Source organism: Labeo rohita, chromosome 24 (genome assembly GCF_022985175.1).
Source record: "Labeo rohita strain BAU-BD-2019 chromosome 24, IGBB_LRoh.1.0, whole genome shotgun sequence".
NCBI classification, from domain to species: Eukaryota; Metazoa; Chordata; class Actinopteri; order Cypriniformes; family Cyprinidae; genus Labeo; species Labeo rohita.
The window spans coordinates 22261765-22287529 of record NC_066892.1 but is presented as its reverse complement, the minus strand read 5'-3'; the positions used below and the strand labels follow the sequence as shown (position 1 = coordinate 22287529).

General features: G+C 47.1%; 1 protein-coding gene across 2 annotated transcripts in view; it reads right to left on the bottom strand.

Annotated features, from left to right (window-relative positions):
* Nucleotides 1–9492: 9492 nt before the first annotated feature.
* Nucleotides 9493–25765, bottom strand: part of ofcc1 (orofacial cleft 1 candidate 1) — a 133389-nt gene continuing 117116 nt past the window's right edge. For both annotated transcript variants that reach the window (XM_051098813.1, XM_051098814.1), the window contains exons 21-22: nt 10065–10179; nt 9493–9938 (exon numbers count right to left, since the gene is read on the bottom strand). In XM_051098813.1, coding sequence (XP_050954770.1) covers nt 9865–9938; nt 10065–10179 — 189 coding nt within the window. In that variant the 3' untranslated portion in view covers nt 9493–9864. The remainder of the gene's footprint in view (nt 9939–10064; nt 10180–25765) is intronic.

Sequence of the window (25765 nt, the reverse complement as noted above, 5' to 3'; positions counted from 1 at the left end):
TTCTCATTCTGTCTATTTAGAAGCAGAGGAACAAAGTGACGCTGACATCACACACATATTTGCAGCATTAAACCACGACAGCCTCCATTAAGACACAAGCTTGACTTAGTTTACACAATGTGATGAGGCCTGGCCCATTTTCATGATGCTTTTATACAGCTGCATGCTTCAACATCCACAAAGTAGACGGATTAAATGTTTTGTGTGTGTGTGTGTGTCTTGTGCATGCATTGTACGCCAACACACTTCAACATATTCATTGCAATCCCGGAAGCCCCGTCTGTCCCTGTCGCCCCTTCAGTGCTCTTGCTCAATCCAATATCAGCGATGGCTCTATTTTTGGAGTGCATTGTTTTAATGCAAATTATAACCATAAAACCCAGTACCCCATTCTGTTAAATTAATAGAATTACGAAAAAATGTAATGATAGCAATTAAGTCTTGAAAATGCAAATTTTATAGTCAAGGACGATTACCTCATTTATAGGATGTGTTGGAGAGATGCCAGCGCCGAGGAATACAGATCCCGGTTGCTCTATGTTACATCATGACGGATGTTTACCGTGAGATTGTGCACCTACAGACGCAGCTAACAAGCACAACACGCAACTCTCACAATCATTCCTTACTGCATCTGCTTGAATTAATACTAATTGACAACTCAGTCATTTCATCAAAATAAATGTACGACAAAAAAATTCCTAGACTATGATGACCCAAGGGGGCATAACAAAACAAAATGAGCAAAGGAAAATGTAAAACCCAGCAGCATTAAGCCATAATGCCACAGACAAAATACAAATAATGGCACAAATCTGACAACAGAAATAAGCCAGAAATGTTGAATAATTACAACGATGTGCATTCTCTTCTACATTTTAGTTGTCCGTGGCAAAGTCTAGCGTTAACCCTCTCTGTGTTATAAATAAAACATTTCTTTCAACCTAACTGTGGAAATGACATTCAAACGCTGCAGTGACAGAGAGCCAACAACGTTTACGTGGGTGAAATACTCACAGAAGTTAATTATCGGAGAAAGGGAGAGGCATAATGAAATGAATCTTTAATGACTCTGCGTAGCTGTAACCTTTTCTGAGCTCTCTGCCTCACTAGCAATGTTAAATCACCCAGCATGCAACACTCTGAAACAGCCACAGCTGCAGATCAGCACAAAAATCAAGTTAAACATATTCAAAGAAGAAGAAAAAAACATTGTTTGCCTAATTTGATTTTATGTTTTAGATAGTGTTCTGTGAGATTTCCAAACACTGACATTGAAAAATATATTTAAAGCTTTAATGATAATTAAATTCAGCCATACAAAGAATGTGATGATCTCACCTTTATTGGTGCCATCTTTTTATGACTAAAATTCTGGTTTCTCTGCCACTAACTGATTAACGCCTGATACGAGTTTGCATGTGAATACTGAACTCAGTGACCTCTGGTGGTATGTACTGTACACAAAGGCTTGTACATCTCTAAAGATCTGAAGATATGGTTTAAGTTGTAGATGCAGTCAGTGTTGACGCTATGTGTTGTCACGTTGTATTAATGTATAAAAATACATTTGTACACTTGACATTTGAATACAAAGGAGATCACCCTGTATTATTTTATTCCAGTCAGAATTCCCAGTCATGTTTACTGGTGGAAAGGCATCTTCTTTAGCAAACAGTCAAGACGGGTTCTATCACCTCAGTCCCAGCACAAACACAACAATACAGACTGCCAGGAGATGATATAAGGACGCTATTACAGTGAAGTTGTAAACCTCCACACGCTTAACACACTATCATAATAGAATATTGATTATATAAGGAGCCGACCCCGCTACCCTGGACTACAAAGCATGAAAGGTCATTTGGTGGGGGAGAGTAATAGTGCAGGAGAAATATACTCCACTGGCTTTTCATTAGATTTTTGTCAGATATTGTGTTGTGTGAGCCTGCAACAAGAGAATAATTCTCAGCACGCTGTGAATCAGAAAACATCCAGACAAAACTCTCTATATATATTGTCTTTCTCTGCCTTTACTGTAATCGAAAGCCAATGTCATGGGAACCGGGCTGTATTTCTTGAGCTGTGATTCAGTAGGTTTTGCGAGTGAGAGAGCCGCAGTTTACCTAATTAATTTTGTTCATCGTACTGTGTTGCACATGGCATATGCTTTCTTCTGCTCTGTTTTTAGTCATTAATTTAGCTCTGCAAACACACATGCTGTACTATAGTGCAAATCCACATCTGTCCACATCACCATTAGTAACAGAGCGGCAATTTAGAGTATTAAAGGCTGATCGTAGCATTTGGGAAATGTGCTACAGGAAAACAATGACAAATAACCGCACCGCATGCAAACGGAGCTACAAATTACACTACGCGCAGGAGACAGCCATGCTTGATTGAAGCAATTTAATGTTTTCTTTAAAAAAAAAAAAAAAAAAAAAAAAAAGAAAAGAAATACGGAGAAAAGGTCCTGGGAGGACAGTTAAGAAAATGACTTTTTAATCATTTGAATGGCTGGATTCATCTGATGAGACTGGGACTACTGGCCATTAAGGATAGCTAGTCTTTAAGTTTAAAAAATCTCACACATATTCAGCATATTTTTGGGTTCCACCATAAAATTGACTTGTGTTAAAAAAAAGCAATTGTTACCTTAAGATCTGACCCTTAAAATTCAGTCAAATGAGTTTTTTTCTTTAATAAAAGTGTTTAATTTTAATATTACCAAATAAAGCATGATTTATTACAGTGTACATTCACTATGAGTCAATGGTCAAGTATGTGTCTGCTAAAAAATCTCAACACATGCAATAGATGCACATTACAAAGTGAATAATCCCTACTGTGTCATTGCTTTTTTTTTTTTTTTTTTTCCCAAAGCCTTTGGAAATATATTCATAAAATTTCAATATTCAATAAAACAAGTCATCTTTTAAGCAGAGTGCAACTATGACATTTCATTCCTTATGTCTGTTGAAGGCAACATATTAGTTCAGCCAAATAAATAGCCATTTGTCTTATTTGCACCCCTGCTGTCTTGGCTGGCTAATTGAACAGCGGTTACCGCAGTGGCTTTTTGTTCCACAGCAAATGAAACTGCCAGTTTAGCATCAAAAATAATCAGTTTGATGAGTATTGTATATACTGGCAGCTCTATGTAATGCAGTATTGATCGCAACTGCAGCTGTAGCACTAGTCACAGAGAGAGAGAGAGAGACTGATTATTGGCTGTTGATGGATTCCACTGTGCTTTGGTACTGTACGTCTTTCTGCTTGCACACAATCACTTGCTGTGTACTAAACACATTTTTACAGTGCTAAAATGATGGAATTACATCAAATAGGTCTAAAGATCTACAGTAACAAATGAATTGAAAACTTTTTCAGACCATGTTTTCATATTTGACACCTTTGGTGTTTGACAAGGATTTTCAGTGAATGATGACTTAAATTTAGGTTTAACACTAAATTAAAATAAATAAATAAATAAATGTCCATAGCACCTAATTCATATAGACTACTATATCCATGCTTTTATTGGGTTTTCTTGTGCTTATAGTTTGTTTTAGAACTTGACCCCTGGTGTCAATTTAATTGTAAACAGCGTGTACATTCTGCTAAACATATCCTTAAATAAAGAAAATAATGAAATAAAGTCATACATTTCCATTTTCTGAGTGAGCCAACAATTTCCTGTCATGAATCAAGTTGGCATGCGCAAAGAGAAAGTGCCCTGTTGGAAGCCATGATGATACATCACCAGACTGGATCATGACTCTCATATTGATCACAGTAATAAACACTAAAGAGCACTGATGTAACACAAAATCATCTCTATGCACAAGTGAATCTGTGGGAAGTGAAGCGAATGTAAAGAAGCGCTCATTGTGTTCAGCATGTTTCTGAATTAAAAAGCATGTGTTCATACGACAGGTCTTGTAGACCTGTACATGAGAGATCTAAAAATCTGCTAAATATGCCGATGTGTGCATTTTGCTGGCGTCTGTGCCGACGGGTGTCTGCAAGCATAAATAAATGAGTGTGTGCTGGAGGCTGCGTTTCCTCTGTGGTGTCCACATGAAAACACCTCTCTCTCTCACACATAAGGGCTCTGCACATGGAAAAATCAATAGAATGGTGATAGAAATACGCAGCACTCGTTCCCCAGGTAAAAGATTGATCGGAGCTCCGTTGAGGATCTGCCCAAGCTCCAAATAATGGTTAGAGGCCACCGACCTCCAAATCTCAGAAGAAAACACTCACACACACAGCCCAGTCCTTCAATAATTATAGCATCACATCACTGAACAATGCTTTATTTAGACAACATAAAATGCATTGGGAAGAAATGTTAGAAATACTTTTTATTTTAAATTAGAATAGAATTTTTGTTTTCCAAAAAAAAAAAGAAAGAAAAAAAGTCTAAATGCCAACTGTATTTGAACATTTGACCCAATTTGAACTGCGTGCATAAAAGGTACATGATAATTATTTAAATCAAGTCGCATCAAAGATTTATCAATATGTAGATAAATTTGCAGTTGCTAATAATAATTATTATTATTATGTAATTATGTAAAAAGTAACTCAAATATTCAAATATGACGCAAACCTGTATAATTAAACATGTTAAATAATGCACATATCCTTTATTTATTGAATCCCAATTTTATTAGCCAATATCTTTGCTGCTGACCTTTGATGATCCAATTCAACCATACTAATATAACCCAAAATTACTCAAGATAAACTAACCTTTTTTTTTTTTTTTTTCTGTATCGCTGAAGTTGAACTTATTGTTGAATTGTTGTATTGCTGAACTTTCTGCGTTCTACTGTACACAGATGTGAATTTACTTTTTTTTAGCCTGAGGCTTTTAGTGTGAAAGGGCTTTTACATTTGCCAAAAATAGAACTTTATATATTAAAAACAAACAAGCAAGCCCTACCGAGTAATGCAAAAGTAATGTAGCATATTGCTTTTCATAAAAAGTAACAAATGTAACTTTTAAAAGTAACGTTTCCCAAACTGCATCCAATCACAGATCAGTGGATGCACTCACATGACTATTTTGTTGTCACTCTCACAAAAGTAGAGCCTAGTGCTAGCAACACCAAGGTCATGGGTTTGAATCCCACTGAATGCATGAACTAACAAAGTGCTAGTAGCTAGTCCTTGAATACAGTGCTAGTAGCTTTGGATGAAAGCATCTGTCAAATGCATAAATGTGTACAGGACCTCAATGAGAACACAACTCATAGGAAGGCAAAAGAGATGCAGCCTCCCTTTGTATCTTTATCTGCTGATGTCACTGTCACAATGCATTTTTATTTATTTATTTAGTGCTGCTATTTTCTCATCTCATTTTTTTGTGGAAGCACAAAAAAAAAAAAAAAAAAAAAAAAAAATCTGTGCATTCTTTTGAAAGATAGTTATGTTTCTGTAGTGTCTTTTGTTTTTATTGCTGGTATTAGCGTTAATGAAAGTATGATAATAAATGTGCACTGCAGAGGATGCGCTAGCAGCACCTCTAGTCCATCAGTAAAGCGTGCACACTTTGAGTGATGACTTTCCTACAGGAACCAACAGCTGTATGTGCAAATCATGCATATAAATCAATTACCAGAGCCTATGTACTTTAAATGCACCCATTAATTAAGCAATGTCAGATACAATGGAGCGTGAAGTTCATTACATTTTTAGCATTCACGCGCAGGATTATTTGAAGAGAAGACGGTTTTACCTAATGATCAGTGCCACAAAGACACGTTGCTGCCAGAGAGAGAACGTTTTGAAGGGACAAGTAAAACAGCAGTAGGACAAGCATTGAGCGTTCTTTTTTTTTTTTTTTTGAAAAGCCTGCAAGGGATAGATTTACCTCCATCAGGTTTATTCTGATGCACTGGAGCATTTGCTCTTACTTGAGCTCTCTCTCTCTCTCTCTCTCTCTCTGTGTGTGTGTGTGTGTAAGGTTGTGGGTCTCTGCCTTCACTATGCCACACTGCAGTTCAGTTTTAATGGCAGGAAAGTAGTTGTAAGAGAGCGGCCTACATTAAGCATTGACCTCTGCTTAATGAATACGAGAGAACGTTCCTTGTCACTACAAGTTCCACGATGTGACAAGATTTGCATATTCATATATTTTTTCTTTCCTCTCCTTGCAAATATTTTTTCTTTCTCATTGAACAGGACATCTGCCTCTGCCACTCCAAAAATAAATAAATAAAACAGGAAATAAATGAGCAAAATCCACATGATACATCCAGATGCTCATAGTGTGACATGACACAAGAGTTTAGCTTTTCCTGTTTGTGTTGCAGACCTCATTGAGAGCTCAACACAACCACCTTACTGGACAAATATTAACATGATATTTTCTTCACATGAAAAATGCATCTCTCAAGAATGCCTGCATACACATTTGTATTAATCTTATTCCCATTTAATGCTCTTCAGCTGACATGTATTAGTCTTTAAGAGAAGGTACAAAGAGCTCCTAAAGTCAAATTTTTTTTTTTTTTTTTGCAAAGCCTTTGTGGAGTTTAATTTAATTGAGCAGAGTCAGCCTGCAGAATGGCCTCTATCATACGCACTGAACCCATCACCGTCTCTCTAAATTCAATACCAGCAGGCTATACGTAAATGTAGAATTACACAAAGTGTTTTCTTTTCATGTTTCTCTCTAACTAGCAGCAGGACTGTGTAGATGCAAGAGCATACTTCAAAAAGTTGCAGTTCTTATATCACGGTTCGACTTTTCTTTTCACTGAAATCAGCAAATACACAGCAGAGACAACACAGAGAGAACCCGCTGGCATCTTTCACAGAAATAACTGCTGCTAGGGATCCATCTGAATTTTAAATCAATGTGAAATAGTATTTGTCATTAGCAATCAAATATTTGAAGTGCTGGTATATTTTCTATCTAGGGAACTTCACCTTCAATGATCAGCTGAACTCAGGAGAAGTTCAGTTTAATGTGCTCAATAGAATAAAACACAAAGAAAACCTACTAAACTTTTTTCATCATTATAGAAGTGGTCAGTATTTTTTTTTTGTTTTTTATCAAAAATGCAGTCACAAATAACATTAAAAATAAATAATTAAATAGCATTAAATATTAAAATTGTTCATTCATTCATTTCTGTGATGCTAGATTATTAGCCATTCTTCCAGTCTTCAATGTCACATGATCCTTCAGAAATAATTCTTACATACTGATTTGGAAACTACTTTTTATTATATACAGTTATGTATAATTGTAACATTTTTGTGCTTCATTTAGTATGCAATCTATACTACATATTTTTGTATTTATTAGGGCTATAAATTTAGCATATTAAGCCTGACTAATTATTAAGTTATTATAGTTATACAAAAATAATGACCACATGAATAGCAACTAAACTACATGCCCTTGAGTACATATAATATATGTGTATTTATCTTTAGGTAAATCTGATTTCTGATTAAACTATTGATAAATGTACTTGTCTTGTAGTATGACTTTTTTAAATTTAAAAGTAATTCCATGTAGTATTTTTATTATTCTCGTTTTTATGAGAATATAAAACATATGTGTAGAGTACTTACAAAAAAAAACAAAACAAAAAAAAACATAAAAATGTAGTTCGTTATGTTATACATATGCCATCTACTATCAGTTCTAATAAAATACAAGAATGCATGATGCATATGAAAGCGTTTGATGGGCTGAATTTGTGTTTCTGATGCTGGTCAGGGAAGAAGCTCTCTTGAACTGTACACAGAGAGAAACAGATGAAGGCTCATCTCAGCTGGGCTGTTCTGAGCTAAAAGCCCTCTGGTCACTACTCACTGATGCTCTCTCGTCGCATAAAAGACAGAAAGTTCAATGAGCACACAAGAGTCATAAGCGCTGAGGTGCCGAGAGTCCCAAACAGCTTTTCCCCAAACAGCCGCAACTTTGGGCCATAATGGCCGCCCATAAAGAAAATCATCATCAATGAAAATGACAGGTTATTAAGATCTGATATTAAGCAATGGGGTTTAATAATGATAGGTTATCTATAAAACCTTTACAACCTGGCTCTGTACGAACAGATTCAATCTCGCCCGACCGCCACCGCTGACACATGTTAATAAGCCCACAACCTTTAATTAAGCAGTATATATAAGTAGGGCCCCATTAAGGCCTGATTTGTGGGCGAGTTCATTACGTCAAGCACTGGGCAGCAGACACATACTCAATACAAATCAAGGCAGACAGAATATTATCCTGCTTAATGTGGCCCCAATATTGATATTTTATCACTGTGTCTTGATAAGTGACTTTTAGAATCGTCATTTTTCATGGTGTTGAAGCAGCAATGAAGACCAAACGACCCGCATTCATGTCTTCATAGAACTGTTACTTTACATTGTTTCCTTGGTGATGAACTGCCTTGCATTTATGTATTGTACTTTTCTTTAACATTCTGGTATTGCTTTTCTACTTCTGTCCAAGGAGATTTGACACCAAATGCTAGAAACCATGAAAGTCACAATATAATTTTTTGTTTCTTTTTATTACTGTAACTAAAGCTGCATTGAAATTTTCACACAAATCCATGGTAATGCAACTTTGATTGGAGTCTTTTTGGAGTTCTGCTACCATGTTTTTGCTATAATGTATATATAGACATATATACAGTAGGTATAGCTTTCTAAAAATATATATACATTTGGAGATTAAGTCACACTTAAAATGTCTAAATGTCACTGCATTAAATACAAACTATCAAACCAAGTAGAGAATCAAAGGTGTATATATGCAAATGTATTGCAAATAGACATTTCAGTTTATCACGTTAACTTAATTAATTAGTTAATGATAATAATAATAATAATAATAATAATAATAATGGAATTAAAATATTTTAACACAGTTAACGTGCTGGTCCCGTCCCCAGACCTGTATGTCATTTTATATTTTTATACAGTTGACTGCTGACAAATATGATGTAGGGCAACAACTTCATAAATGCAGATATTGGTGCAAAAAATGCCCCTCTATATGTTTTGTCTCATATTTACTGTATATCTCACATATCACACAATATCACATGGGCAACAAGAGCAATATGAGTGCTGATTTTGTCCCGATCTATCACAAGCTTAAATTTGATTTTATACAACAGTTCAGTAAATAAGAAGTTGATACTGTTATATTTTAAACACTATATTATACTAATATTATTATTGTTTTTTTTTTTTTTTCTCAGTTTTGTAGAACATATTACCTTTGAAGCCATAGCAGAATTGCTGTGTGTCTCTGACCAACACAGTGGTGTTTAGTTTCTGAATTAATCCACATTTTGAATGAATCGTATGAATCAATGATTCAAAGGCCCATTTATAAAGAGAGACATTTACTTCATTCCTGAATGAATCAGCCATTTGAACGAATCGAATGAGTGAATGACTCATAAAGACATTTACCGCCACATGCTGGCAGATTTAGTTTTTTATTTAGAGTTCATTTCATTAAAAATAAAATAAATAAATAAAAGTAAATGCTGTCTGTAAATGTTGTTTCAAACCTTTCTTTAAAGACTGTTGGTAACAAAGCTGTTTCTTTATAAAGCTACAATTTGTACTGTCTACTTGATACGTTATCAACACAAAAAATAGCTTTAAACAATCTTTTGTGGGTGTTTTCACAGTCAAATTTATTTTGCGATAAATTAGATCAATTAACTGACACATCATGCAATTAATTAGATTCAACATTTTAATCGACCGACAGCCCTAATTGTAAAGCATCCTTTGGTTTTGCAAGGCATTTTCTATTAAATATTATTATTATTATGATTATTTATATGGTATGGTTACTTGAGGTTATGAGCTGGGCTCTTTTAATCCACTGCTTGAGTCATATGCACTTCCTCCAAGAGGCTCAACTCTGTGTGATCCTGTAACACACATTTACACAAACAATGATAATTTTTACAAACAAAAAACAACTTGCAGCATCATGACCACATAACAGATAATTTTAATCTACATCTATTTTTGGCTCAGTTGGTGTTGATACTCACGCCAAGCAGGTTTTCTCCTCTTCCTCTCTCTGAGATGCATCACACTCTTCATCTTCTCATGTTCCTCATGTATCTCTGATGTCTGAAACTCTTTACTGTCAGAATCATGCATCACCTGTAAATAATACACCATACAAATGTTCAAATGAATTCAACTAATTCAAACTAATTTAATATGAAAGAACAATTATCACATCACACCTGGTTAGGACACTGTGCAAGATAACTGTAAAATTCTCAGCATTAAGGTTGCTATGAACAATAGCCAAAAGAACTTTAGAGGGATAGTTCACCCAAAAATGAAAATTCTGTCATTAATTATTCAGCCTCATGTTGTTCCAAACCATTAAGACCTTTGTTCCTCATCAGAACACAAATTAAGATGTTTTTGATTAAATCGGAGAGCTTTCTGACCCTATAGAGAGCAATGTAACTGAAATGTTCCCAGACACAGAAACAAAGGTACAAGAATACTTTTTGTGCACAAAGAAAAAAAACAACAACAACTTCTCTTCCACGTCACATGTTTCTGCTCATAAACAAGGTGCAGCGCATGCATGTTCTATGTCAGCAGCAGGTATTCTCACGGTCATAATATTCTCAATAATGACGGAGGATGCTAATGTGGAAGACAAGAATTGCTGAAGAAAGTCATTATTTTTGTCTTCTTTGTGTCTATGGAGGGTCAGGAAGCTCTTGTATTTCATCACAAATATCTTAATTTGTGTTCTGAAAATAAACAAAGGTCTTACGGGTTTAGAACAACATGAGGGTGAGACATAATATTCATTGTTTTGTTGAACTATCCCTTTGATATGCATGTCAACAGATGTGAATGATCTAGCCCATAATAATAATAATAATAATAATTGTTATTATAATAATAATCATATAATGTATTATTATTATTATTATTATTATTATTATTATTATTATTACTAGTATATTTTTTTCTCTGTTTTCAGTTGACCTCATGGCATATGAGACATAGGCAATCAAACATAGAGAACAGTGATTATAAGCAGACACAGGAAGAGGAACAGAGGTCGTTTGTCAATGATTCTAGCTGCAGGATTATTTTAAAGGTTAAATATTTCATATCCAGATGCTAATCTGGGTCAATGTGGCTTCAGTCAGCTGTCCTGAGTTCTGACTCATAAATGCTGAACAGAAAGAATTTAATAGAGGATCTGATACACTATTATCCAAATTAACATATGATACATAAAATGTCACGGTTTTTACCTCATTGCCCACACTGACTGAGGGCAAATCACCGCAGGTTGGAAAAGAGGTCTTTGAAAAGGCTTTGGTTCCATAACACAGAACTAATGATAAAGGGGTGACTGGGACTTTATGTCATACATGCTATATTTACGGTTCTGAATCAAAAGTTACATACATGGTTGTTTTATCTAGCAGTAGTAGTTATTCATAGTTCCCCTTCAGTCGTTTCACTACGACGTTACATATGGGAACTCGCTTGAGAGTCCAATCATCTCCAAGCCTTATTCAAAAGGCCAATGAACATTCATGAACATTGGCGAGTGGTATTTGCATGCCGAGCCACTCCCCCGTACATACAGGTATATAACATGGCGGAGTGCAACCACTCATTCAGACTTTTGCTTTTGGAGCCTCGTCTTCCTGAGCCATAGCAACAACAACAACAACAAAAAAAGAGTTCCAGAGTTTCCACTCTCTCTGCTGATGTGCTGCCAAACAACTAAAAGAGCTTGCTTCTGAAAGAGCATTTGGCAGCCGGCCGTGCACTTCCGGGTGCGGTAGTTTCCTCGCTTCTGTGGACGGACATGATCACTGTCTCACGTGCCTGGGCCGAGAGGGCTGCCGTTTTTCATTTCGTCGGCATCAATGTTCCGTCGGCCCCTAAAGCCCCACGGACTTCTGTGTCACTGTGCGGTCCCGTTGAGCTGCCAGAGCAGTACACCTCCCCGTACAGCGGGCTGGGTGTCTCCTTTGGCGCTCCTCAGGACGTCGAGATGTCTGCTGCAACATCAGAGGAAGAGCCAGGCGGTGAGGCTGACGGCTCGGCGGATCGGTACCCCTCTGTGGTTGCCGCCCCGTCTGAGACGGATGCTGAACTGTCGGCTATGCTCCTCCGAGCCGCCAAGGAGATCGGTCTGGAGGTGCCCAAAACACCTCCGGCCGATCCCTCTAGGCTGGATGATTGGTTTCTGGGGAGGGCTCCCCGCGGCGCTGCCGCGCTCTCCCCCAGTGCCTTTCTTCCCGGAGGTGCATGAGGAGCTGGTGAGGACTTGGCGAGCCCCGCACTCTTCTCGCCCACGTCTCCCTCGCCTCTCTCGATGGCGGTGCAGCCCGGGGTTATGAGGCGGTTCCAGGTTGAGCGCGCTGTCGCGGTGCACCTATGCCCGCGCGGCGCCGCCACCTGGCGGGATCGGCCTCATCTCCCCTCCAAGGCATGTAAGTTCTCGTCCGCTCTCGCGGGCCGAACTTATCACGCCGCTGGACAGGCTGCCACCGCCTTGCACGCCATGGCCACCTTACAGGTGTACCAGGCCAAGGTGTTGAAACACCTGCACGAGAAAGATCCTGACCAGGGTGCAATGGAGGAACTCCGCGCCGCCACCGACTTCACCCTCCGGGCTACGAAGGTGACGGCGCGTTCCCTTGGTCAGGTGATGTCCACCATAGTGGTTCAGGAGCGACACCTATGGCTGACCCTGGCCCAGATGGCAGACGTCGACAAATCAGTTTCTCGACGCTCCTATCTCCCAGGGCGGCCTATTCGGCGACACCGTCGAGGACTTCGCCCAGCAGTTCTCGGCGGTTCAAAAGCAGACGGAGGCGATTAAACACATCTTGCCCCGCCGTGACATTCCGTCCACGTCCGCGGGGCCCCCACCTCGGCCTGCTCGTCGCCGAGGGCGCCCCCCCGCGGCCGCAAAGAAACAACCAGCTCCGTCCCCTGCTGAGATGCATGACACCAGATTGGCAGCCCGACGTCGAGCTGCCCGCGGGAGGGGGCGCCGCCCGCCTCAGGGACCGGTCACCCGCAAAGATCTGCGAAGCGTCCCTGACCCAACCCGGAGGTGGAGAGAATCGCTCTTTGGGGGACGACAACATCAACGTCCCCACTCCCGGTGGAGGGCCGGGAGCTGCTGTGTGCTCAGACGCTGCCGTCGGCCTACGGGTCGGCGGTACCCACAAGGTCACAGAAAGAGCCAATTTTCTCACCTCCGGGGTTCAGGCCCCGAGTTCCCTCTTTGAGCAGCGCCCAAGAAGTGTCTCCTCGGACTCGGACTCGGAGCCTGATGTTGCCAGCGCGGGAACCAGGGAAGAAGGTAAGCACTGCTCAGTGCAGTCTGACTTTTCTCCAGGACGTTCTTCCTTCTGGGATCAGTCCCCTTCCCCTTCCCCCCCCAGGCTGCCCCACTGCGGTCACGTCGGTCAACGTCCCTTTGATACCCCTGGCGACCAGGCTGGGAGCCTGGCTTCAGCTTCCCAGCCCCTCGCGGTGGTTGATTCGGACGGTACGTCTCGGCTATGCGATTCAGTTCGCCAGGCGTCCGCCCAGGTACAGAGGCGTCCTTTCCACTTCTGTCCATTTGGACACACATGCCGCTGTGCTTCGTGCGGAGGTTGCAGTCCTACTGGCGAAGGACGCAATCGAGCCTGTCCCTCCAGCCGAGATGAAGTCAGGGTTTTACAGTCCTTACTTCATCGTGCCCAAAAAGAGCGGTGGGTTAAGACCCATCCTGGATCTTCGAGCTCTGAATCGGTCCCTTCTCAGGCTGCCGTTCAAGATGCTCACGACGAAGCGCATGCTAACATGCATTCGTCCCCAGGATTGGTTCGCAGCCATCGACCTGAAGGACGCGTACTTTCACGTCTCGATCCTGCCTCGACACAGACCCTTCCTACGGTTTGCTTTCGAGGGTCGAGCGTATCAGTACAAAGTGCTTCCATTTGGCCTCTCCCTCTCTCCCCGTGTCTTTACGAAAGTCGCGGAGGCTGCCCTGTCCCCTCTTTGGCAGACGGGCATTCGCATCCTCAACTATCTCGACGACTGGCTTCTCATTGCTCACTGTTGTGCGAACAGAGGGACTTGGTGCTCCGGCACCTCAGCCATCTGGGCCTTCAGGTCAACCGAGAGAAGAGCAAACTCTCCCCAGTGCAGAGGATCTCTTTTCTCGGTGTGGAGCTGGACTCGGTCAGTATGACAGCCCGCCTCACCAACGAGCGCGCGCGCGCGCAGTCAGTGCTGAAGTGTCTGGAGTCATTCAGACACAAAACAGCGGTCTCTCTCAAAACATTTCAGAGGCTCCTGGGGCATATGGCAGCCGCAGTGACGCCGCTCGGCCTGCTTCGTGGTTACACGATCGAGTCCCGAGATGGGCATGGCACCGTGGCACACTCCGGATTGGCGTTTCCCCGCAGTGTCGCCGCCTGTTCAGCCCGTGGTCAGACCCGGCCTTCCTTCAGGCCGGAGTCCCCCTGGGACAAGTCTCCAGGCATCTTGTGGTATACACGGATGCCTCTTCCACGGGTTGGGGTGCTGTATGCAACGGGCAAGCAGCATCGGGCTCCTGGACAGGACCTCGACTGCAATGGCATATCAATTGCCTAGAGTTGTTGGCTGTGCTTCTGGCCCTTCGTCGCTTCCGACCGACGTTGCGTCACAAGCACGTGCTTGTTCGCACCGACAGCACGGCGACTGTAGCCTACATCAACCGTCAGGGTGGTCTACGCTCCCGTCGCATGTCACAACTCGCCCGCCATCTGCTCCTATGGAGTCAAACGTGGCTGAAATCGCTACGTGCCGTTCACATTCCAGGAGAACTCAACCGTGCAACCGACCAGCTCTCACGGCAGTCCACCCATCCTGGAGAATGGCGACTCCACCCCGAGACAGTCCAGCTGATTTGGAGCCATTTCGGGGAGGCCCAGATAGATCTGTTTGCTTCCCCCGAATCCTCCCACTGCCAGCGGTTCTACTCCCTCAACGAGGCTCCCAACAGCCTCGGCAGGGACGCACTGGCACACAGCTGGCCTCCGGGGCCCAAGTACGCCTTTCCCCCAGTGAGCCTCCTTGCACAGACACTGTGCAAGATCAGAGAGGATGAGGAGCAGGTTCTGCTGGTTGCGCCATACTGGCCCACCCGGACCTGGTTTCCAGAACTCATTTCCCTCGCTGCAGCCCCTCCCTGGAAAATCCCCTTGAGGAGAGACCTTCTTTCTCAGGGGATGGGCACAATTTGGCACCTGCGCCCCGACCTGTGGAACCTGCACGTCTGGTTCCTGGACGGGACGCATCGGACCTCTCCGGCCTTCCACAGGCCGTGATAGAAACTATCACTCAGTCCAGAGCCCCCTCCACAAGGCAGGCTTATGCGCTGAGATGGGGTCTGTTCGTCGACTGGTGTTCCTCTCGCGGGGAGGACCCACAGAGATGTACGATTGCAGTAGTGCTTTCCTTCCTGCAGGAATAGTTGGAGCGCAGGCTGTCTCCTTCAACTCTCAAAGTGTACGTTGCTGCCATTGCAGCGTACCACGATGCAGTGGATGGAACATCCCTAGGTAAGCACCAACTCATTGTGAGGTTCCTGAGGGGTGCGAGAAGGGTTAATCCCCCCAGGCCGCACCCCATACCCTCTTGGGACCTCTCCGTCGCCCTCCAGGGTCTGCGGGAGGCCCCATTTGAGCCACTTGCGTCAGCTGAGCTAAAATATCTGTCACTGAAGACAGCGCTCCTGACCGCACTGGCCTCCATCAAGAGGGTAGGGGACCTACAAGCTTTCTCTGTCGACGAAGCGTGCCTAGAATTCGGGCCCGGCGATTCTCACATCATCCTGAGACCCCGGCCTGGTTATGTGCCCAAGGTTCCCACCACGCCTTTCCGCGATCAGGTGGTGAACCTGCAAGCTCTGCCCCTGGAGGAGGCAGACCCAGCCTCTGCGCTGCTGTGTCCAGTTCGCGCCCTGCGTATATACGTGGACCGCACTCGGCACTTCAGACGCACCGAGCAGCTCTTCGTCTGCTTTGGAGGTCAGCAAAAAGGGAATGCTGTCTCCAAACAGAGGTTGGCCCATTGGGTGGTAGATGCCATCTCCCTGTCGTACCAAAACCAGGGAGAGCCATGCCCCTTAGGTGTTTGTGCCCACTCCACATGGAGTGTTGCCTCATCCTATGCGTTGGCTCATGGCGCCTCACTAGCAGATATCTGTAGAGCTGCGGGTTGGGCGACACCTAATACCTTCGCCAGGTTCTACAACCTTCGCGTAGAGGCCGTATCCTCCCGTGTCTTAACATAGACATCACAGGCGAGCGTGAGTCCGGCTGGTGTCGGCTTGCTGCGCCATTCCTAATAGATCCGTGCGCTATTTCCCTCAGTTGTTCCCTCCGGCGAACCTGGGTCCTCCATGCCCCGCAGTCAGGCCTAGTGCGGAGTAGTGTTTGTCTGTGCTCCGGTTGGGTCTCCTTTGCCCAGCAGGTTGTGGCAACATGTTTCAGTATTTTTCCACGGTCAGCCAGAAGGCCGATGTTTCCCTCATATATCCTTAAAATCTATGGATATATTGAATTTCTTGTGTTCCACATGTAGGCCCTGAAATGAGAGGGACCGCTGTTTTGTGTCTGAGTGACTCCAGACACTTCAGCACTGACTGCGCGCGCTCGTTGGTGAGGCGGGCTGTCATACTGACCGAGTCCAGCTCCACGCCGAGAAAAGAGATCCTCTGCACTGGGGACAGTTTGTTCTTCTCTCGGTTGACCTGAAGGCCCAGATGGCTGAGGTGCCGGAGCACCAAGTCCCTCTGTTCGCACAACAGATCTCGCGAGTGAGCTATGAGAACCCAGTCGTTGAGATAGTTGAGGATGCGAATGCCCGTCTGCCAAAGAGGGGACAGGGCAGCCTCCGCGACTTTCGTAAAGACGCGGGGAGAGAGGAAGAGGCCAAATGGAAGCACTTTGTACTGATACGCTCGACCCTCGAAAGCAAACCGTAGGAAGGGTCTGTGTCGAGGCAGGATCGAGACGTGAAAGTACGCGTCCTTCAGGTCGATGGCTGCGAACCAATCCTGGGGACGAATGCATGTTAGCATGCGCTTCGTCGTGAGCATCTTGAACGGCAGCCTGAGAACGGACCGATTCAGGGCTCGAAGATCCAGGATGGGTCTTAACCCACCGCTCTTTTTGGGCACGATGAAGTAAGGACTGTAAAACCCTGACTTCATCTCGGCTGGAGGGACAGGCTCGATTGCGTCCTTCGCCAGTAGGACTGCAACCTCCGCACGAAGCACAGCGGCATGTGTGTCCGAATGGACAGAAGTGGAAAGGACGCCTCTGTACCTGGGCGGACGCCTGGCGAACTGAATCGCATAGCCGAGACGTACCGTCCGAATCAACCACCGCGAGGGGCTGGGAAGCTGAAGCCAGGCTCCCAGCCTGGTCGCCAGGGGTATCAAAGGGACGTTGACCGACGTGACCGCAGTGGGGCAGCCTGGGGGGGAAGGGGAAGGGGACTGATCCCAGAAGGAAGAACGTCCTGGAGAAAAGTCAGACTGCACTGAGCAGTGCTTACCTTCTTCCCTGGTTCCCGCGCTGGCGACATCAGGCTCCGAGTCCGAGTCCGAGGAGACACTTCTTGGGCGCTGCTCAAAGAGGGAACTCGGGGCCTGAACCCCGGAGGTGAGAAAATTGGCTCTTTCTGTGACCTTGTGGGTACCGCCGACCCGTGGGCCGACGGCAGCGTCTGAGCACACAGCAGCTCCCGGCCCTCCACCGGGAGTGGGGACGTTGATGTTGTCGTCCCCAAAGAGCGATTCTCTCCACCTCCGGGTTGCCCGCGTCAGGGACGCTTCGCAGATCTTTTTGCGGGTGACCGGTCCCTGAGACGCGGGCGGCGCCCCTCTCCCGCGGGCAGCTCGACGTCGGGCTGCCAATCTGGCGTCGTGCACCTCAGCAGGGGACGGAGCTGGTTGTTTCTTTGTGGCCGCGGGGGGGCGCCCTCGGCGACGAGCAGGCGGAGGTGGGGGCCCCACGGACGTGGATGGAATGTCACGGCGGGGCAAGATGTGTTTAATCGCCTCCGTCTGCTTTTGAACCGCCGAGAACTGCTGGGCGAAGTCCTCGACGGTGTCGCCGAATAGGCCGCCCTGGGAGATAGGAGCGTCGAGAAACTGATTTGTCGACGTCTGCCATCTGGGCCAGGGTCAGCCATAGGTGTCGCTCCTGGACCACTATGGTGGACATCACCTGACCAAGGGAACGCGCCGTCACCTTCGTAGCCCGGAGGGCGAAGTCGGTGGCGGCGCGGAGTTCCTCCATTGCACCCTGGTCAGGATCTTTCTCGTGCAGGTGTTTCAACACCTTGGCCTGGTACACCTGTAAGGTGGCCATGGCGTGCAAGGCGGTGGCAGCGTGTCCAGCGGCGTGATAAGCCCGGCCCGCGAGAGCGGACGAGAACTTACACGCCCTGGAGGGGAGATGAGGCCGATCCCGCCAGGTGGCGGCGCCGCGCGGGCATAGGTGCACCGCGACAGCGCGCTCGACCTGAGGGACCGCCTCATAACCCCGGGCTGCACCGCCATCGAGAGAGGTGAGGGGAGAGGAGCTGGGACGTGGACGAGAAGAGTGCGGGGCTCGCCAAGTCCTCACCAGCTCCTCATGCACCTCCGGGAAGAAAGGTACCGGGGGAGAGCGCGGCGGCGCCGCGGGAGCCCTCCCCAGAAACCAATCATCCAGCCTAGAGGGATCGGCCGGAGGTGTTTTGGGCACCTCCAGACCGATCTCCTTGGCGGCTCGGAGGAGCATAGCCGACAGTTCAGCATCCGTCTCAGACGGAGCGGCAACCGCGGAGGGGTACCGATCCGCCGAGTCGTCAGCCTCACCGCCTGGCTCTCCCTCTGATGTTGCAGCAGACATCTCGACGTCCTGGGGAGCGCCAAAGGAGACACCCAGCCCGCTGTACGGGGAGGTGTACTGCTCTGGCAGCTCAACGGGACCGCGCCGTGACACAGAAGTCCGCGGGGCTTTAGGGGCCGACGGAGCATTCTGTACTGTCACTTGAATGTCCCCCAAGTGCCTCGCCGCGGCAGCCGAAAAACCTTGACGGCTCAACGACTTACCGCGGGAAGACGACCAGGGGAGCCGGCTCATGAATGAGCGGCGGGACTTTAACGCGGCCATGGACATACGTTCGCAATGTACGCATGTACCATCCATGAATGCTGCCTCAGCGTGCTCTCGGCCCAGGCACGTGAGACAGCGATCATGTCCGTCCACAGAAGCGAGGAAACTGCCGCACCCGGAAGCGCACGGCCGGAGAGACATACCGGGAAGATGCCCTCGACAGCCGTGAGAAATTCACTCTTTTTAAAATCCCGGTCCGCCCAGGGAGGAACCGCGGCACAACCGTGCACTCAGACGGGGCGCTCGCTGGAGTGCGGGAGGCGTTGATGCCGTGAAAACGGCAGCCCGCAGGATTATGCTGGCGGCTGCCGAACGCTCTTTTAGTAAAAGCTCTTTTAGAAGTTCGGCAGCACGCCAGCAGAGAGAGTGGAAACTCAGGAACTCTTTTTCTTTTTTTTTTTTTTTTTTTTTTTTAGCTTAGAGACGAGGCTCCAAAAGCAAAAGTCTGAATGAGTGGTTGCACGCCGCCCTCTTATATACCCGTATATACGGGGGAGTGGCTCGGCATGCAAATACCACTCGCCAATGTTCATGAATGTTCATTGGCCTTTTGAATAAGGCTTGGAGATGATTGGACTCTCAAGCGAGTTCCCATATGTAACGTCGTAGTGAAACGACTGAAGGTTTAATTCAGGCTTTTATTGACATAAATATTAATCAACACACATACAGAGCACATCAAATATGGTAAATGGAAGCTCAACCATACTTGCTTGACTCGTAAGAACAAACCTCATTGGTTCTTGTGCTTCAGGCATGTACACTTGAGCTTCTGCTTACCATATTGGAAATGTCCTCTATTTATGTGCTTGATCAATGTTTATATACAGTATAAATAAAAGTCTAAGTTAAATCTGTTCAGCATATACAGCGATTGCGTCTCGTCAGAAGACTTGGATTAAATCACTCCATTTATAGTATATGGATTTATTTTACAATCTCTTTATAAACTGTTTGATCAGTCAAAGTTTTGGTGGAATAGACTTTCAGTGGAGGAACAGAAATCTCTCAGGTTTCATTAAATCATTTTCATTTGTATTTCAAAGAAAGTCTTGTGGTTTTGAAATGACATGAGAGTAAATTATGACAGAATTCTCATTTTAGAGTGAACTAACCCTTAAAAAACAATCAAAGAAATAAAACTGCAGCTCAGGGGAGTTTCCCATTAATTTTAAATTTCGTAATTTTATACAATTCATTAATTAAACTTTCTGTTAAATACAAAATAATACTTTAAAATGTTTGTGTGGTTGTATGTTGTATATTACCTTTTCAATTTTTGCTGTTTTATAAACTGTTATACTGAGTGAAAATTGATTTTCTGTAGTCAATTTATAAATTTAAATATATAAAACTAAACTGAAAACTTCAAATTGCAGTAGATAAAAACCAGAATAACTGTCACTTATAACTATTTTCTGTGTTTTTAGGCTAAAGTCACTAGCAGTCAACTGTTCGCACCTTTCAATATCAGATGATTGTCACACGGCGTCTATTTAAAGAGTGTACTACATTCAAGGACAAACAAAGCAGTTTAGCGGACAGCATCAGGAAAAAGTGACTACGAAAAATCAATTTTCACTCAGTAACAGCATTATAACCACCTCAATTTGGTACTGTGTGCTACACATTTTACTGAGGACAGCTTCCACAATTTGTAAGAAATTTGTATCATTTAACCTATCCAAGTGCACATGCACAGCAGCAAGTAGTGAATTAAAAACACACCGTGAATAATGTGAACCACACCGGTGCCTTGTTCAAGTTGTACCTCAAAAGAGTTATTCAAAGGTGGAGAATGCTGTTCATTCTGTCATAATTTACTCTTCATGTCATTTCAAAACCAACAGTAGTCTTGGGTTTAAATGAAAATGATTGTGAGATTGTGAATGTTTGTTCCTCCACTTAATCTATTCCACCAAAACTTGACTGACCAAACAGTTATTCCAGAAGATTGTAAAATAAATCCACTATACTAAATGGTGAATTTAATCAAGTCTTCTGGCGGACGCAATAAGCCCCTATGCCAACAGGTAGCAGACTTTTATTTATACTGTATAAACATTGATCAAGCACATAAATAGAAGGACATTTCCAATATGGTAAGCAGAGGCTCAAGTGTACATGCCTGAAGCTGGAAACACCAATAAATTTGTTCTTACGAACTACCATATTTGATGTGCTTCTGTATGTGTGTTGATTAATATTTATGTCAGCAAAAAGCCTGAATTAAATTGTTTTATTATAGAAAGCAGTTGTCATTTCTTCAGAAGACCTAGTTAAACTGACTGAACTTAAAGTCACTCTATAGACTGGAACAACTTTGAGGATGAGCAAATGATGGCAGGCCACTGGATTATTTCTTAAAATACCCTTGCCTTAAAGTTCAGCCTCTACCCATACTAAAATATAAATACTTCTGAGTAATGCGCAGTGCTGTGTTGCTGATGATATTTGGAGTTCCCCTTCGGCTCAGTTTCACTACGGCGGTCTAGACTCAAGCGAGGTCAATCATCTCAAGCATATTCAAGGCCAATGGTGATTCATGGCCTGGCAGTGGTATTGCATGCAGGCTCTCCCATCACGAGTATAAGAGGGCGGCGTCTAACGCTCATTCAGACACCTGCCTCATCTCTAACTTAAAAAAATTCCTGATTTCACTTCTCTCTGCTGGCATGCTGCCGGGCTGCAAAACACTAAAGGCGTTCGGCAGCATACAATCACGCCACTCATGGCATCACCCGCACTCAGCCGCGCCCCATCTGGTGCGGTGCTGCGATTTCTCCCTGGGCGATTGCAAAGGCACAAGAGTGAACTCTGCGGCTGCTCGAGGCATCTTCCAGTATGGCTGCGTCTTTCCGAGTGCTGGCTGCATTTCGCTTCAATGGGCGGATGACTCGCTGTCTCCGTGCCTGGGCAGGCACGCTGAGCATTCATGGAATGACACATGGATAAGCATCCATGGCACGTTAAAGCGCCGCTCATTCATGGCTTGACTCTACCTTGTCGTCTTTCAGCAGACGAGGCACGTCAATTTTCAAAACTGCAGCAGAGACATTCAAATGACAGTACAAATACGTCATTCTTCTGGCTGTCAGGGCTCAGGGTAATACACCTCCCCATACAGCAGGCTGGGTGTCTCCTTTGGCGCTCCCAGGGCGTCATGCTGCATCCAGAGGAGAGCCAGGCGACTCCGGCGGATCGGCCCCTCCGCGGTGCCGCTCCGTGGGCGGATGCTGAGACAGCCGACTCGCTCCTCCGAAGCACGCCAAGAGCTCCGGTCTGGAGGTGCCAAGCGTGTCCCTGGGCTGGATGGTGGTTTCTGGGAGGCTCAGCGGCACCACGCGCTGCGGTGCGCTCCCGGAGGTACATGAGAGCTGGGCGAGGACTGGCGGGCCACGCTCTTCTCACGTCTCCTCGCCTCTCTCGATGGTGGTGCAGCCCGAGGTTATGAGCCGGTTTCCAGGGCGAAGTGGCGCTGTCCTTGCCTGCCGCAGCCGGCGCCGCCACCGGGGATCGACTCATCTCCCTCCAGGCATGTAAGTTACCGTCCGCTCTCGCGGGCGCAGCTTTTATCACGCAGCTGGCAGCTGCTGCACGCCATGGCCCTGCCACAGGTGTACCAGGCAAGGTGTTGGGCACCTGCACGAATCTGACCAGTGCAATGGGCTCAGCGCCGCCGACCCTCCGGGGAATACGAAAGGTGACCGGCGTCCTGATCAGGTGATGTCCACCATAGTAGTTCAGGGGCACGACACCTATGGCTGACCCTGGCCCAGATGGCAGGCGTCGACAAATCAGCTGCCGGCAGCCTCCATCTCCCAGGCGACCTGCCCGAGCGACACCGTGAGGATTCGCCAGCGTTCTCGGCCGGTTCAAGCAGGCGGGCGGTGCGCTGCATCTTGCCCCGCCCGTGCGATCCCGTGAGCCTCCGCCACTGCTGCGTCGCCCGGCACTGCGGCGCAAGCCACAACCAGCTCCGTCCCCTGCTGAGATGCCACGACGACGTCAGCTGCCAGCGAGGCGCCGCCCGCTCTCAGGGGCGGTCACCCGCAAAAGAATCTGCTTGGCACGTGGCAGCGGAGGCAGCCGAGGTGGAGAGGAGTAAACTCTTTGAGGCGACAACATCAGGTCCCACTCCAGTGGAGAAGAACGGAGCTACTATGTCTCCAGCAGCTACCCGTCGCAAGCCGCGTACCCACAAGGTGCAGAAAAATATTTTCTCACCTCCGAGAGTTCCTGCTGAGCAGCGTAAGTCTCCTCGGTTTCAGACAGAGCTGATGTGCCAGCGGCTCAGGAAGGAGGCCAAAGCACTGCTCAGTGCAGTCTGACTTTCTCCAGGGCGTTCTTTCCTTCTGGGATGGTCCCCTTCCCCCAGGCTGCCCCACTGCGTCACGCATCGATCCAGCATCCTTTGATGCAGGCTGGGAGCCGGCCTCAGCTTCCCAGCCCCAGCGTGGTTGAGGCCCGATGCACGTCTCGACTATGCGTCAGTTCGCCAGGCGTCCGCCCAGGTACAGGCGTCCTTTCCCTTCTGGACACACATGCCGCGTAGCTCGTGCGGAAGGTTACAGTCCTGGCGAAAGGGCAGTCGGCCTGTCCCTCCAGCGAGATGAGATCGGGGTTTCCTTACTTTCATGTTGCCCAAGCGGTGAGTTGGAACCCATCCTGGATCTTCGAGCCCTGGGCTCGACCGTTCACCAGCTGCCGTTCAGATGCTCACGGCAGCGCATGCTGGCAGCACATTAGATCCCCCAGGATTGATTCGCGACCATCGACCTGAAGGGCGGCGTGCCTCCTGGTCTGCCTGCGACGCAGACCTCCTGGTTTGCTGGAGTCGGCGTGATCAGTACAGGGTCTTTCCATTGCTCCTGCGTCTTTGCGAGAATGGCGGAGGCTGCCCTGGCCCTCCCCCTGCGGCAGGCAGTGATCCTCTCAGCTATCTCAACGACTGGGTTCTCATATCACTCGCCGAATCTGTTGTGCCGGGCAGAGGACTTGTGCTCCGGCACCTCCCACCATCTGAAGCCGGGAAGGGGACAGGCTGTCCCAGTCTGAAAGATCTCGAGCGTGAAGCTGGACCGATCGTATGACAGCCCGCCTCTGCGACGCGCGCAGTGTCTGGAGTCCTCCAGACACAGAGCAGCGATCTCTCATTCAGGGCCTACATGTGGAACACAAGAAATTCAATATATCCATTTTTTTGGGGTTTTAAGGGGCATGGGCCTTCTGGCTGACCGGGGAAAAAAATACTGCATGTTGCCCCCCGGGGCAAGGAGCCCCAACCGGGGCACAGGCCTACTCCCCCTAGGCTGACTGCGGGGCATGGAGGACCCAGGTTCCCCGGGAGGGCCCGGGAAAAAGCGCAGGCCCGGGGGAATGGCGACAACCCGACCAGGGACTCCCCCCCCTGGATGTCATTTTGCCGGGGAGGTCGCCCTCGCGGGGTTGTAAACCTGGCGGGGTTTTGGGCCCCCGCAGCTCTGTTTCTGCTGAGGGCCCCAGGGCCCAAATGGGAGGGGAAACACCCCTGTGGGGGGGACAACCCCCTGGGGCATGGCCCCCCGGGTTTTTTGGTGACGGGGAGGCATCTCCCCCCAATGGGCCCCTCTGTTTGGAGACAGCTTTCCCCCTTTTGCTGACCTCCAAAAAAACCGAAAGGGGTCGGTGCGTCTGAATGCCCGGGGGGGTCCCCATATACCAGGCCGAACTGGCACAGCGCCAGGGGGGGTCTGCCTCCCCAGGGGCAGAGCTCAGGTTCACCACCTGATCGGGAAAGGGGGGTGGGGAAACCGGGCCATCCGGCCGGGGTCTGGGGGGGCCCGGGGCCCCCCCAGGCCGCCGCGACAGAAAGCTTTTTCCCCCCCTTTTTTGGAGGCCATGCGGGCAGGAGGGTTCTTAGTGACAGATATTTTTCACTGGCAAGTGGCCAAATGGGGCCTCCCCCAGGCCCTGGAGGGCGGGGGGTCCCAAAAGGGATGGGGGAGCGGGGGAAACCCCCTTTTCGCCCCCTGGAACCTCAATGAGTTGGTGTTACCTAGGGGGGTTTTTATCCACTGCACCGCGCAATGGCAGCAAGCACTTTGAGGTTGGGGGCCGCGCTCCAATTTTTTTGCAGGAAGAAAGCACTGCTTCATCTCTGTGGGTCCTCCCGCGGGGCACCAGTCGCGGACCCATCTCAGGGAAAACTCCTTGTGAGGGGGCCCGGACGAGGTAGTTTTTTCACGGCCAAAAGGCTCGGCGTCCCGTCCAGGAACCAGGTGCAGGTTCCCCCGGGGGGGGGGGGGCCAAATTTTCCCATCCCCCGGGGAAAAAGGTCTCCTCGGGGGTTTTTCCGGGAGGGGCCGAGGAAATGAGTTCTGGCCCGGTCCGGGTGGGCCAGTATGGGGCCCCCAGAACCCGCTCCTCTCCTCCTGATCTTGCCCGGGCTTTCAAAGGGGGCTCACTGGGGGAAAGGGCTTTGGGGCCCCGGGGCCGCTTTTGCCAGTCGTCCCCCCGGGGGGAGCCTCGTTGAGGGAAAAGGGGAGGGG